This window comes from Leptopilina boulardi, unplaced genomic scaffold (genome assembly GCF_019393585.1).
Source record: "Leptopilina boulardi isolate dan_hultmark-lab unplaced genomic scaffold, ZJU_Lbou_2.1 LbouV2_97, whole genome shotgun sequence".
NCBI lineage: Eukaryota > Metazoa > Arthropoda > Insecta > Hymenoptera > Figitidae > Leptopilina > Leptopilina boulardi.
This window is the reverse complement of record NW_026138046.1, coordinates 134533-149717: the sequence shown is the minus strand read 5'-3', so window position 1 is coordinate 149717 and position 15185 is coordinate 134533. Positions and strand designations below refer to the sequence as shown.

The following is a 15185-nucleotide window of genomic DNA, read 5'->3' as shown; positions in this document are numbered from 1 at the left end:
AATTTTAGAATGTACCCTACGCGAAAGTAAGAAAGTAATATGCGTCACCCTCATCAACATCTTCGCGAACGTGGTAAATATGTTTAAATCCGCTTTATTCTGGATTGATGACAAGCGCGATCGGAGCTCAGCGAATGCTCTTCTAGAATAGCTTGTTCTTTTATCGTTATGTTTTCTAGAGATTAATTTTTTATTTGCATTGTATAGATTGATTCGTTCCTATATTAATTTGTGTAATAATTCATTTTTGTATATTTTATTATTCTTTTATTTAAACAATACATTCTCTTTCGAAGATTTAAATAAAGACTCATCAATGACTATGCCTCTCCTCTACATTATAGTAAGAAATAGTTCTGAAATCAATCGAAACATAGATGGCGCTTCACGTTATTTACCGAGATTTAAAGTAATTAGTCAAAATAGGTACCCGGACTCCATCCGGCGAGAAAATCATTTGGCAATAAAAGTCAGATCATTACAACATATAACAAGTTTTTTAAGCCAAAAAAAAGTTAACATTTTAAATAAATTTTAAAAATTTTAAAGCAATAAAGCAACACGTGTAAAAAACTGAATCCTTGAAAAAATATCAGTTTATCAAACAATAGTAAATAATTATCTATTTACCAACTTGGAATATAAAAAATTAATAAAATTCAGTTTGATAAATAGAACGTATAATATTGTTTTTTATGAAAATATTTTTTTTAAATTACAAAAGCGTGCAAAAGTATTGAAATAGATCGTGAATTTTAAAAATATTTTCTTAACTTTAAAAAGATAAATAATTATTACTTTTACATATAAATTAGTCAACGAAGTGAATATTCAGTTATAACTACTTTTCGTCTATTCAAATAATTTTGCTGACAAAGAATAATACGTATAGTAAGTTTTTAATAGTTTTTTTTAAAATACAAAATCTGCTAAATTTTTTTAAGTTTCATATAAAAATTTTAATTTCAGATTCTTTGAATACCGATTTTAAGAAAAAAGTTGTTAATTAATTCTAAGAAAATGAACCAAACAGTACCCATTCAAGAGCTCAGAAGTTTTCAATTTCTTTCAGTTTGTCATTATATCAATAGTTTGGGTTTAATTTTTAACAATTTGAATTTAATTTCATTCGAAGAGAGAAATAATTCTGTTATTGTATTGAATACATTTTTTCAATATTTAAATAATTCTACTGAAAATGAATCAATGATAAAACTTCAACTTCTTCAAAAAATACTAAAAGGAAGTGATCTTTATGGTGGTGGGCAAAATGAAACACTCGACATAAAATACGTTAATGAAACATATGAATATATAATTGACAATGCTCTATTTTTTCACTATGGACACATTACTGGATATTTGGCTGGAATTATTAATAGAGGAAAAAATATAACATATTCAAAATTTAAGGAAAATGTATTTCAACACTTTTCAGAAAATTATACAAATCATAATCATTGTTGGACAAATAATGAAACAATTAAATTGACATCATTGACAATTGAAAAAGTATTCAATGAAAATATTTGGTCTCTATTTCCAAAACCAGAGGAAAATAATATGAAAATAATTGATTTGAATTATACATACGCAATGGTTGGTTTAAAAATTGCCCGTTCAATTAATGATGATATTGAAAATCAAACATTTCAAAATTATATTCTTCTATCGCAAGCAATTGAATTTCAAACATTTACCAATGAAACACATCAATTGATATTGGAATTATATGCAATGCCGGCATTATTTTATTACGCTCGCAAATATAAGAAAGAATTTCGAAAAGAAAATTTATCATCACTTAATAATGAATTTTGGCATAAGGTATATGAAAATTATTTTCATTTTGCTAATATTACAATAGTAAAAACAATAAATAATGAAGTTAAAAAAAGTTTACAATACAAAATGGAAGAGGAATTTAAAAAATTAAAAAGTCGAACGATTATTGCCACTGAAATACTTAATTCGATTTGCCATAAAAATATTACTAAAATAAGACCGCATTTTGTTGATGTATATAAGTTTTCACAATTTTTATTTAAACTTTTATATCTTCCTAAGCATTGTGACGATCTTCCTAATTTAGAAGAAAAATATAATCTGCAATTTAATAATGTACGAAAAATATTTAATCAAATTGAACAAAATTCATTGAAAAAAGTTTTAAAGGATGGTAATATAATAGAAAAAATAAAAATAAATACAACAGTTCGATTTGCATATGTTTCTAATTATCATATGTATTCGACATTGGTTCCACCATCGCCAAAAAAAAAATAAAAATATATATTTACTATTTGCCATAGTAGAAAATAAAATACCCAATTATTATGCCATTAAACAAGTGAATAATACTTTGACATTACTTCAAAGAAATAATAATAATAAACAAGAATATGGTAAAGCAGTTGCTAATGATCCTTCTTTAAAAATAGAAATATATCCATTTGGAAAGTATCTAAAATATGATAAAGAAAATTTAACAAAATTTATTGAAAGAGTTGCTGATATAAAAACCAATGAATTTATAAACAATTTAGTAAATTATTTCAATGAGCCAACAGTTGGAGAGAAAGTAATAGATTTTTTAAAATCTCTTATACCATTTTATACTTGTGTTCAAAGTATAAACATAAATAACCAAGTACAAGCAGGATTTAGTTGTACTTTAGATGCTTTAAGTATTGTATCTATGGCAGGAGTTGCATCAAAATCTTCAAATATATTTTTGAATAACATTATTGCTAGAATACAAACACAATCATTTTGGAGTGTATCAGGACAAATTGTTAAATTACCATTAACTACTTTAATATCACGAATTTATAAATCAGCTATTCAAATTGTTGCAGAAAAATGTCTCATTAAAGGTTTTCTTAAAGATTTATCAATTACCTTCCTACAAATTTTGGATCCTGGCTTTGAATTAGCCTATAAATTATCTAAATTCTCTTATCAATTATTACGTAAATTATTTCATAGCTCACAATTGAGTGCAAAATTCATTCCAGAAGTTAAAAATCTTCTATTATCAATGAAATCTGACATAAAAATTGGTAATAATAAAAATTTGCTACCTGATCATACTGGACTAATACCAAAAGTTATTTATCAGAAAGATAACTATAAAGTCATCAAATACATTTATCCTGGTGGTGAAAATTATTTTGGACCAAATTGTATATCATCATTTGGTAATACTGCAGAATTAAGAACCATCGAAGGGAATCCATTTCAAGTTCCCGTTGTGCCAATAAAAGATGATTTGAACAAAATTTCCTATCGTGAATATAATCCAACAACAAATAAAATTTCTGATGATAAATTAGAAATGGAAAGAAATGATATTCTCCGTAGAGTTATACCCTATCTTAATCTAGATGTAGATGTGAAAATAACACGTAATTATATAGTAAACCATTTGTCAGTGCATTGGAAAAAAAATTTGAAAAATAATTGGGAAGAAGGAAATTTAAATCCATTTAATGAAGTAGTAAATGTTAATCAGCCTGGTGATAATTTGGAGAAAGGAATTTTAAATCCATCTGATGAAGCAGTTAATTTTAATCAGCATGATGATAAAAATCCTATTGTGAGCTCTGATGTTTCAGGTATATCAAATAGAAATATATTTCTATTTCATTAAAATAAAAATGTGAAAATTAATTTCTCCATTTGATAAAATTGTTTTGATAGTTTAAATCAAGCGGAATTAAAATTCTAATTCAGAATTCTATTCTTTCACAGAAAATGTAATTCCAAAAGTTGTGGAAGATTCTAAATCAGTTATGAAAGACACTGAAAGATTAAAGTCAACAGCAGATGAAATTGATTTGGATAATATTCCCGGGACGTCAAAACAAACTGTCGCAAAGAATAATTTGGAGGAAGGAAATTTAAATCCTTCTGATGAAGCAGTTAATTTTAATCAGCATGATGATAAAAATCCTATTGTGAGCTCTGATGTTTCAGGTATATCAAATAGAAATATATTTCTATTTCATTAAAATAAAAATGTGAAAATTAATTTCTCCATTTGATAAAATTGTTTTGATAGTTTAAATCAAGCGGAATTAAAATTCTAATTCAGAATTCTATTCTTTCAACAGAAAATGTAATTCCAACAGTAGTGGAAGATTATAAATCAGTTATGAAAGACACTAAAAGATTAAAGTCAACAGCAGATGAAATTGATTTGGATATTCCAGAAAAGAGAAAAAAAAAGGTGTCAATTCCAGTAGTAGAGGCAATTAATAATCATGATTTAGATAATATTCCCGGCACGTTAAATCAAGTTGTCGCAAAGAATAATTTGGAGAAAGGAAATTTAAATCCTTCTGATGAAGCAGATAATTTTAATCAGCATGATGATAAAAATCCTATTGTGAGCTCTGATGTTTCAGGTATATCAAATAGAAATATATTTCTATTTCATTAAAATAAAAATGTGAAAATTAATTTCTCCATTTGATAAAATTGTTTTGATAGTTTAAATCAAGTAGAATTAAAATTCTAATTCAGAATTCTATTCTTTCAACAGAAAATGTAATTCCAACAGTAGTGGAAGATTATAAATCAGTTATGAAAGACACTAAAAGATTAAAGTCAACAGCAGATGAAATTGATTTGGATAATATTCCCGGGACGTCAAAACAAACTGTCGCAAATAATAATTTGGAGGAAGGAAATTTAAATCCTTCTGATGAAGCAGTTAATTTTAATCAGCATGATGATAAAAATCCTATTGTGAGCTCTGATGTTTCAGGTATATCAAATAGAAATATATTTCTATTTCATTAAAATAAAAATGTGAAAATTAATTTCTCCATTTGATAAAATTGTTTTGATAGTTTAAATCAAGCAGAATTAAAATTCTAATTCAGAATTCTATTCTTTCAACAGAAAATGTAATTCCAAAAGTTGTGGAAGATTCTAAATCAGTTATGAAAGACACTGAAAGTTTAAAGACAACAGCAGATGAAATTGATTTGGATAATATTCCCGGGACGTCTAAACAAATTGCAGTAAATCGAAATTTAATTTCTTATAATTTTTTTAATGTTTTTACAGCCTTCAAAGAATTGGGAATATACTATATTAAGTTGAACGAAGTATTGAATAAAAAATTTCGATTAGATTTAACAAATTTAGCATTAGAACAAATGAAAACTCCATTTTTAAATTTCCCATTAAAAGAAAAGGAATTTTGGACTAAACAAATTATTACACAGCCAGTAATTATTAAAAAATTTGAAATAATGAAAGGAGAAGAATTTTTCTTCAATGATATTACTTATTTAAGTGACAAAGTACCAGTTCCATCTAATAATTTATTTCAACACAGTAAAGAAGTTTGGTTTCATGTAATATTTGATTCTGAGTATGGTGTTGTTGATGTATCGCAACTTGACAAAAAATTACAGCATAGTTATATAACATTTAGCGATGTATTTTTTAAGATAACAAATACTTATTATAATAAAAATAATATTCTAACAATAGATATGAAATCTCAAACAATAGAAAAGAATATTTGGAAAAACCAAAGACTTAATGATTTAGAAGAATTGAATAAAATAGAATCTAATTATTTACCACGAATGAAAATTATTGAAAAAGCAGTAAATATTATGGTTGAGAAAATACCAATGTGTACAGATCTTATTGCAAAGACAATTTTAAAAAATTACATTTTACGATTAAAATCAATTTCAAGTTCAGTACCAACTTATAAAAAATTTGCACAAGATTTTTCTAAATTGAAAACTGCTGAGATTAATTCTTATAGTATATATAAATTTAAAAATGCGAAATACATTGATGATTTGTTATTTGAAAAAAATTTAGATAAAATAAAAGATGCAAATGAAGCCAGACATAGAATTAATGTAATTTATAATCATGTCTATGAGCAACCAGTTGATATTGTATTTGATAATTATAAGAAATTAATTAATTATCGACGATATCTTCGTTTTGAAGATTATTATGCATTCTATTCACATTGGCATTATACATTAACATTTAATTTAGATAATAATAGAAGATTTTTAGCAGCTATTTATCGAATTGCAATTAGACAGTGTAATGAAAATTGGATTAAAGAACCAATTAAAATTTATTTAGCAATTTCATCTGTAGAACTAAATCAAATTCATGCCTCAAGTAAAATAAATGATTATATTAAATTTGATCAAATTAAACTATTTTCTTCAAATCGTGAAATACAATCATTTGATACCAACAGTGGATCAAATCCTTCATCTCAAAAACTAATGTATGAAATTGAAATTAGAAATCAAGCAGGTATAATGAATATGAATCGCATTTTTGAAGATATAAATATAAATTATATCGTTCTTCCTGAACTGAAATTTGTTCTTGTTGATAAGAGGTATGAAAATGATATGTTGATATTGAAAATGCACGATATTGAAAATCCAACCGAAAGCAGAATGGTTGATATGATAAATACACTTAATCTTTTGTATGAAACTGAAACTCAGTTTTACTTAACGGAAAATGAAACTTAATTTTTATTTACGTTATTATTATTATTATTATTATTATTATTATTATTATTATTCGAAAATAATATTTTATTTAGATGATTTAACTTTTTTCTTATCCTTATATTAAATTAATTATTTAACATTTATTAATTTTAAATAAAATCTAATTATATGTTTAAGTAAAGATTAAATTGGTGAATTTAAAAAAAAAATTAATGCAAATATTAAATTAGATATTGTATTAAATAATCTATTCGTCTTCTTTATTTTATAACCTTATTTTTGTTTAATTTTTAACAAAAAGTAGAATATGAGGATTCTACAATTTTCGATTTCTCCTTGGCTTTTAATGAAATGGAAACGAGCTAATAACGATCCATAAACTTATGAAAGAGAGAGAGAGGATCGTATAACGAACTAAAGATGTTTAAAATTTAAATCACTTTAGTTTTTCCCGCCACGTGGTACTACATTTTAAATGCAAATTATAAAATGTAAATAATCTCAACACTAGAATTACTATTATTATTATTATTATTATTATCATCTGTATATTTTTTCCGTTTTTATTTTTCTCTTAAAATTGAATGCATTCTTTCTATAATTCTAATCTTAAAAGTATGGCAAATATTTGTAATAATCATTATTATGAATATCAAAATATTGAATGATTGTAATATCGTTAATATTATTAAAATTAAATAATAAATCTATAAAATTAATAAAAATTAATAATAATTAAATAATAATGGAATTAAATAATCTATAATTATTATAAATAATTAAAATACTTTTAAATAATTTTAACTATATATTATTGAAAGATTAGGATATATTATTAAAAATTGATAAAAATTAATAATAATTTAGAAAATTATAAATAAATTAACATTAAAAAAAATTGTAATTTAGACAATAATAATTTATCTATTTTTTAAAATTTTTCCAGCTAAAATTTGATCTATATTTAGGGTTAGGTTCATTTTTTTTTTGTCATTTTCCTTCAAAGTTTGACCTAAATTTTGAGATAATGTTTGTTTCTTTGTCTTTTTGCGCCAAATTTTGCCCTAAATTTTGAGGTTATGTTTGTTTCTTGGTCGTTTCTCGATAAAATAACTTAACCTTAAAATTTAGTTCAATTTCGTCGGAAAATCCACCTCTCTTTCAACGTAAGGAAGGAGGGGGGGGGGGCTTGCGACTATATTCACAGTCTTGAAACGAACATAACCTTTAAATTCAGGTCATTTTTGGCAAGAAATCTACCTTCACTTGTGGTTATATTGAAAGTCTTGAAATGAACATAACTTCATAATTTAAATTCATTTTTGGCGGGAAATACTGAGAGAGGGGTGAACTTTCGGCTCTATTCAGTTTTGAAACGAACATAATCTCAAAATTTATTTCATTTTTTGGCGGGAGAGACGGGGGACTTGCGAGGCTATATTGAATAAGTCTTGAAATGAACATAACCAAAAAATTTAGGGGGAGGACATGCGGCCCTATTCGGAGTCTTGAAACGAACATAACCTTAAAATTTAGGTCATTTTTTGCGAGGGTGGGTAGAAGGGGGGGGGACTTGCGGCTATATTCATATGGGTCATTCCATATCAAGTGTAACCAACCATTGTTTAAATTATTATTTATGTTGCATTACGTAACAGTTAATATTGTTTATTATTATTATTATTATTATTATTATTATTTTTATTATTGTTTACTATTATTTTTATTATTATTATTATTATTATTATTATCATCATCATATATATTAAAATTAAAAATTGTTTAACAAAATTTGAATTATAATAATAAATAATTATTATAATTATTTACATAAAAATTTTTTTTTGTCACAAAATATTAAGATACAATTTTCAAGTTGCAAATATATATATATATTAAGGCCTCTCATTATCATCCTTCTTGGGATTAAGTTTGCAATTTCAGAGACCTTCGAATTGGGTCGAGTTAGTATATGTAAGATAGAGATTATATTCTTCAGATTACGTTTAAGATTTGCTCCTTGAGTACAATATATGGTAAGAGGTACAACTCATATTTTATCATATCAATATAATCTAGGAAATGGCATCTCCCTCTCTCTCTCTCTCTCTCTCTCTAACTCTTTTTCTCGTATGAAAAATGTGGGTCATTTATATATATATATATATATAGAACAAATTCGTTAAAGAAAAATTAATTTTCATTTAGTTTTAAAAATTTGTTAATTTTAATGTTTTTAATATTATTAATTAATAATCTTATTTAGGTGTTATATGGTACTGAAAAAAAAAAAAAATTTTTAATATTTTTCTAATCGTTTTTTTTTTTTTTTTCTTTATGATTACAGGAAACATGGTGTCGAAGATGGCGAAATATTTCAAGACGAAGTCATTCATCAACAACAACATTTACTCCAATTCTCAGTCCTGTGATGGGAAAAGAAATGTTATGGGAATCAGTTATTATGAGAGGCATGACGACGATGGATCACAAAGATTCCAAAGATTTTGGAAAAGAATCAAAAGACGAATTTAAATCAACGAAGGAATCCAAAACGAAGAGTAAAGAAAATACAAATAATACTGAGACTTCCGGTAAGTTCTTTATTTATATATATATATATATATATATATATATATATATATATATATATATATATCGTAAAACTATATATAAAAAAAAAAAAAATCCCAGACATAAAATTTGAGATTTTTTAAAGCTGTTCTTTAAATCACACGAAAGCATTTTTTTCTTGTTATATTCTTCGAGAACAAAAAAAAAAAAAAAAAAAAAACGAAGTAAAAAGACAAATTAAATTGAAATTTAAAATAGAAAAGAAAAATTTGTCCTTGTACAAAATTTTTCACAATCCACTGCTTTTTAAATTGTATCGTAAATTTAAATTAATATTTTTTTCTTTTTTAAAAAGCAAAAAAATAAAATTGTATAAAAAAAATTTTATACAATAAAATTGAAAGTAAACAGAAATTAAACATTTTTTTAAATTTATTAATTTATGTTTTTTTTTTCAAATTTTTAGAATTTAATATTTTAAAAAAATTTTAAAAATAAATTTAGTACTGAATTTATCAAATAATAATAATAATAATAATAATAAATAAATTAATTAATTAAGAATTTCATTATTTTTTTGCAAAAAGAAAAAAAATTTTAACGCTATAAATTTAAAAGTTTTTTTTTTTTTTTTTTTTATTTACAATCGCAATAAAAATATTCACAATTTATTGCACACACATACATTTTACATAAAATTTTTGAATCACTTATACAAATATTATTATTTTCACGAAAAAATATTTTTTTTTTTTTCCAAAAAATATATGGGGGGAAAAAAATATTGAAACTTATAAATTAGAATATTGTAATTAATATAAAATAAATACGAATTAATTTTTGACTTAAAAATGCAAAAATTTGATCAATTTTCCTTTTTTTTTTTTATCAAAAATGAAAATTGATATTTTGCTTTTTTTACATTTAAATTAATATTTATATTAATAATTAAATTAATATTTATAATTTAATTAATATTTATATATTAATAATTAAATTAATATTTATAATTTATAATTAAATTACAAATAATAAATATTTTATTTTATTGTTAAATAATAAATTATTATTATTATTATTATTATTATTATTATTATTATTATTATTATTATTATTAACTTTCATTGTCAATTCCATTTAAACTATCTTCAAGTATTTCAAATTCTTCAAATTCCATTTTATCGAATTCAGTATTTTTTCGCCATCCATTTTCATTAATTTGCCATTTTGACAATGCACTAAATCGTGAATTTGATTCATCCAATTTTCCCAATTTAAAATCGGCTCTTAAACATTTGCCCTCATCTTTTTTTGGCTCTGAGCCAATCACCACCGGTGGTTCTTTCTTTGATTCTTTAATCTTCTTCTTCTTTATCTCCTTCTCCTCTTCCTCCATCATTTTTTTCATCTCCTGCCTCTCCATTGACAATGATAATTCAATACTTGGCATTTCCGCTATTGTGCATTGTCTAAAATTAAAAAAAAAATATTAAATTTTTTTTTTAATATTAAATATTTAAATAAAAAAATATTATAAAAAGTAGAAAAATAGAAAAATAAAAATTTATATATAAATAAATATTTCAAGTATTTTATAAATATTTATTATTATATAAATTTTATTTAAAAAATATTTTAATGAAAAAAAACACAATAAGGAATTTGAAAATTTTAATAATATATTTAATCACTGTTAATTATTTCAATTTTTTTTTTGTAAATTTAATTTTTTTATAATTCAATAAGTAATTTAATTATTTTAGTAATAAGTAATTTAAAATTCCCGCAAAAAAAAAAAAAAAATTTCCTCTTATGATAATGTAGATTTCCATTTGACTTACACTAATTCCTCAAACTTATAATTATAACCTAAAACCTAACCTAACAGAAATCCATTATTATTTTTGGATTAATTTTTACAAAATAGGTATTCTTGCCACTAGATCATATGGGATTTTTTTTCTATTTCCAAATAGTAATTATTATTATTATTATTATTATTGGATTAATTTTCAGAAAAAACAATTGGTATTCTTGCCACTAGATCATATCGGATTAACGTATTTTTTTTTAAATTGTTATTCATCATAATGAAAAATGCTTTGAATTATTACAGTGACTCTTCTGAATTACAAATAATTAATTTTTAATTGTCTTTAATAATTATAGATATCAAAAAATTTAATCTTTTTGATAAAACTATATTAAGATATAAAAAAAAAAATTTTTTTTCCTTCATTTACCTTAGATCAGAATTTTTATCGACCTTGACCTTTTCTTCAACAACTTTTCCCGTTAGTTCCAATCGACTATCACACGAATTGCTCTTAACTAAACGGAACTTGACATAGTCCTGCAATTGATTTCTCCTCCTCAAGTGTTTATTATTCATTGGCGAAATAATTGGTCCATTATAAGTATTGACGACCTTACCACCATAATATGTAACTGATGTTCCACATTCGCGAATTTTTCTTAAAACATCCTGTGAGACATAGTGACCTGGACCACTTTCGTCTTCGATCTCCTCGTCCTATTGACGGAAATGTTTTTTTTTTTTTTTTTGTAAAAATACTTTTGTGTTCTAATAATAATAATTAAAATGAATGAATTGTAAAGGAAATAAATTTTTTACGTAGCAAATAGGAAATGTAATACCTGACAATCGATTTCCTCATCCTCGGAGGAGGTACAAGGAGCAGGATCCGTATCCGGATAATCACTAGAAACACCTGAGCTAACACTACCAGCATCCCAATTATGATGACGATTATGCTGATTAAATCGAGTGATACGATTTTTATTCGATGAATTCGAATCACTTGGTGATGTATGTCCACTTCTAGCCTCAAATGATTGTGCAAGAATTCTTGTTTTTGATTCACTACGAGGACATTCTGGCTCATCTTTACCTACCACCGATGCCAAAGAATTTGTCTTCTTTTTCAAATTTTCAAAATGCCGCGTCAAATCCTTTGCTCTACTTGAACTTCGAGATCTATTTTTATCAAAAATTAAAAAATTAGCTTCAAATTTTTTTTTAACTATTTCTAAAAGACAATAAAGGAACAATTCTTACCTACTTTCCCGCACCTTCTCATAAAATTCGCCATCCTCATTCTTAACACCCTCCTCTTCCTTAACGCTAAGATCCTTCATACTTAAACTTCTATTTTTATCTCTCTCCAAACTTTTTTTCGCCCTAAATGTCTCCTCAAACATTCGTGTCACATTCTTAACTGTATCAGGATTAGGCAATTCATCATCAATTAATTCCTTATTAATACGAATTGGATGATAAAAAAAATGTTTCCTCAATAAACTTTGTCTAGGACATGTTTGTGATTTTTCATTAAAATTCTTTCTCTCATCAGTAATTTCCCTCTTTTTTTCCATAGCACCCGATATTCGACAAGTTGGCAAACTTTTACTCTTAACATTCATTGACGGCTTCCTTTCAACTTCCGCACGCACGGGTTCAATGATAACAACATTATTGTCCAATAATAATTCCTGAAATGAATATTCCCTAAGATAATCCATTAGACCCTCATATGTAACATCACCCTTTGATGTACTAAATATATTCTTTCCAAATAGATTCGATTTTACTATTTTATAACGAACATGATTAAATTCCGGTTCATCTTGACATTCTAATGAATCAACACAACTTCTCGATCTTGTTAAATTTGTATAATTCTTCTTCTTTTCAGATTCATCCTTTTTTTCCTCTAATTTCTCTAATTTTCCATTTGTATTCTCATCAATTGATCGTCTCCTATCGCTTTCAATTTCCGAACCTAGACCAAGATCAGAACTCTCTGAACGTGCTTCAAATCCTAATGTTCCTTTCATAACATTACAGGCTTTATCAAAAATATTTGTTGTCTCCTTAACAATTCTTTCGAATCTTCCTTCAATAGATGAATTTTTAAATCCCTCCTTCTCATTACTTTTCTTTTCGAAAAAATTTCTTGCACTCTCAATACTTTTAGTTTCAATTAATTCTGATGGATTTTCATTTTTATTACAACGTTTTGTAAGATCATTGTCAATTATTTTTAACACCTGGGGTCTACGTGACATTTCTTCCTCCTCGTCTGATATCCAAATTGATCGAACGTCTTCAACTTCTTCAACTTTAAATTTCTCCTCACAGGGTGTTACTATTGCCACATTTGCTTTATATTTATCAGCTAAAGATTTACTCAATTCTTTAACATTAGATGAACGTGGAAATGGATTTCGAGCTTGAAAAATTTTTACCTCCTCTGCCTCTTTTGATTTTAAAGTTTCTTCGAAAATTGATAATTCTGTTTTAAGATCTAGTTTCTCATCTTTAACTTCCTCCTGTGTTTCTGTAATTTCTATTTTTGTTTCTTCTAAATATTTTTCTTCTTGAATAATTTCTACTTTTTTCTCCTCTTTCTTCTCTATCTCGTCTTTCTGTTTCTCTAAAGATTGAAATTTCTCCACCTCTTTTCTCACCTGTCGTTTTTGCTCCTGATCATCCAACCTCTCCCAAAAGTCTTTTCTCTCCTGTTTCGATGGACTCACCAATTCTATCCAAAATCCCTTTCTTGAATCATTTCCCTCGTCCTCTTGATTTTTGGATTTCTCCTCATCAGTCTCGTTATTGCCACTGGTGGAGAAAAAATCTTTCGTACTTTCTTTATCGCTAATCGATAAAATACCGTCAAAAAAATCGTCACGTTCTTTACAACGATTAGGAATTTTTGGCGCTGATTCTCCTAGACAAACATTGGAAAGTGGCAGAAGATTGAGAACGTCGAAATATTGTAATTCATCGTCGTCCTCGAAAAGAATACTGTCGAGACTACGGTGTTCCTTTCGTTTTCGTTTTACCTGAAAATAAAGAAGTTTATTTGTTAGGGACAGTACTCGGATCTCCCTAGCTGTCTCCCTTCTATATCTCCCTCTACTTTGGATTTCACTCTAAGGACTCCGATAGCCAATCGGCGTTCGCGCCTCCCTTCCCTTGTTCCAAGGTCAACTGAAAACCGTTCGCTCTTCTCGACTCCGGCAGCCAATTAACGTTCGCGCCTCCCTTCCATCGCTTCCCTGACTACTTTGGGACTCCCCTCTAAGGTTACGGTAGCTAATCAACGCTCGTGGCTCCCTTCCATTACTCTGCCAGCTAATCGGCATTTGCGCCTCACCTCCCAAGTTCTATTGACGACTTGCAGCCGATCACTGTTCCCCTTCCTTAGCTCCGGGAGCCAATTAACAATCGCGCCTCCCTTCTATGGCTTATAATATTGGTTGCCCGCTTTACCAATAAATAAACCATTAAAGGAATAAAGGAAAAGGATTAAATGTCCAGGAAAGTATAAATTGGTAATTTTGTTTAGACATTCACATAAATTATTATTAATTATTCAACTTACAACTGATATCACCTAATTCAAATTAATAACAGAGAAACAGGTAACCAGTGCACAGCACTAAACCACTGCGATTACTTTTGTTTTAAAATTGTTTATAACGATCTCTCCAACACTCTTAACGCGTAATAGAGACGACCGATCCGGAAGACAGACGCAAAGCAATTGAATTTAAATATAATGAGAGGAACCAAGTCAAAGCGGAATAGACTATAGCGACATACGATGAACAGAATAAGGGAAACTATAGTATATAAGGGAAAGACTGTGACTGTGTTACAGGCTCCCTTAACTACTTTGGACTTCCCTCCAAAGTTCTGGCAGCCAATCAACAATCGCGCCTCCCTTCCCAAGTTCCAAGGTTAAATGGAAATTGTTCCCTCTCCCCCTTCTCGACTCCGGCAGCAAATTAACGTTCGCGCCTCCCTTCCATCGCTCCCTTGACAACTTTGGGACTCTCCTCTAAGGTTCCGTTAGCTAATCAACGAGCGTTACTCCCTTCCATCACTCCGCAAGCCAACCGGCATTGGCGCCTCCCTTCCTAATTTTCAAGGTCAACTGGAAAATGTTTGATATCCCTCTCCTCGACTCTGGCGGCCAATAAACGCTAGCGTCTCCCCTCCATCGCTCCCCTGACAACTTTGGGACTCCCCTCTAAAGTTCTGGTAGCTAATAAACGCTC

General features: G+C 26.9%; 3 protein-coding genes across 12 annotated transcripts in view; 2 read left to right on the top strand and 1 right to left on the bottom strand.

Moving 5' to 3' along the window:
* LOC127290953 (calcium uniporter protein, mitochondrial) overlaps positions 1-15185 on the top strand; it is a 95758-nt gene that overhangs the window by 22882 nt on the left and 57691 nt on the right. For both annotated transcript variants that reach the window (XM_051319810.1, XM_051319811.1), the window contains exon 2: positions 8869-9115. In XM_051319810.1, coding sequence (XP_051175767.1) covers positions 8869-9115 — 247 coding nt within the window. The remainder of the gene's footprint in view (positions 1-8868; positions 9116-15185) is intronic.
* On the top strand, positions 824-7115 carry LOC127290950 (uncharacterized). 7 transcript variants are annotated; one of them, XM_051319799.1, is made up of 6 exons: positions 824-891; positions 970-3617; positions 3754-3978; positions 4116-4409; positions 4547-4771; positions 4909-7093. In XM_051319799.1, exons 2-6 carry the CDS (start codon positions 2228-2230, stop codon positions 6537-6539), a joined length of 3765 nt encoding a protein of 1254 aa, XP_051175756.1. In that variant the 5' UTR covers positions 824-891; positions 970-2227; the 3' UTR covers positions 6540-7093. The 7 variants fall into 7 exon arrangements, with proteins under 7 accessions (XP_051175756.1, XP_051175758.1, XP_051175757.1 ...); XM_051319801.1 differs by lacking the exon at positions 4547-4771 and having other exon boundaries at positions 4909-7104; XM_051319800.1 differs by lacking the exon at positions 3754-3978 and having other exon boundaries at positions 4909-7103.
* The window catches only part of LOC127290952 (protein javelin), a 51204-nt gene continuing 46201 nt past the window's right edge, over positions 10183-15185 (bottom strand). For 2 of the 3 annotated variants that reach the window (XM_051319806.1, XM_051319807.1), the window contains 4 exons: positions 12175-13964; positions 11754-12093; positions 11339-11628; positions 10183-10564 (listed from right to left, as the gene is read on the bottom strand). In XM_051319806.1, coding sequence (XP_051175763.1) covers positions 10210-10564; positions 11339-11628; positions 11754-12093; positions 12175-13964 — 2775 coding nt within the window. In that variant the 3' untranslated portion in view covers positions 10183-10209. Of the gene's footprint in view, positions 10565-11338; positions 11680-11753; positions 12094-12174; positions 13965-15185 lie in introns of those variants that run through there. The other variant, XM_051319809.1, reaches the window with a different exon arrangement.

Coding starts and splice junctions, on each gene's coding strand:
- LOC127290950 (XM_051319799.1), top strand. CDS start 2,228: ATGTTTCTAATTATCATATGTATTCGACATTGGTTCCACCATCGCCAA. Junction 3,618..3,753: donor TGTGAGCTCTGATGTTTCAG/GTATATCAAATA, acceptor ATTCTTTCACAG/AAAATGTAATTCCAAAAGTT. Junction 4,410..4,546: donor TGTGAGCTCTGATGTTTCAG/GTATATCAAATA, acceptor TTCTTTCAACAG/AAAATGTAATTCCAACAGTA.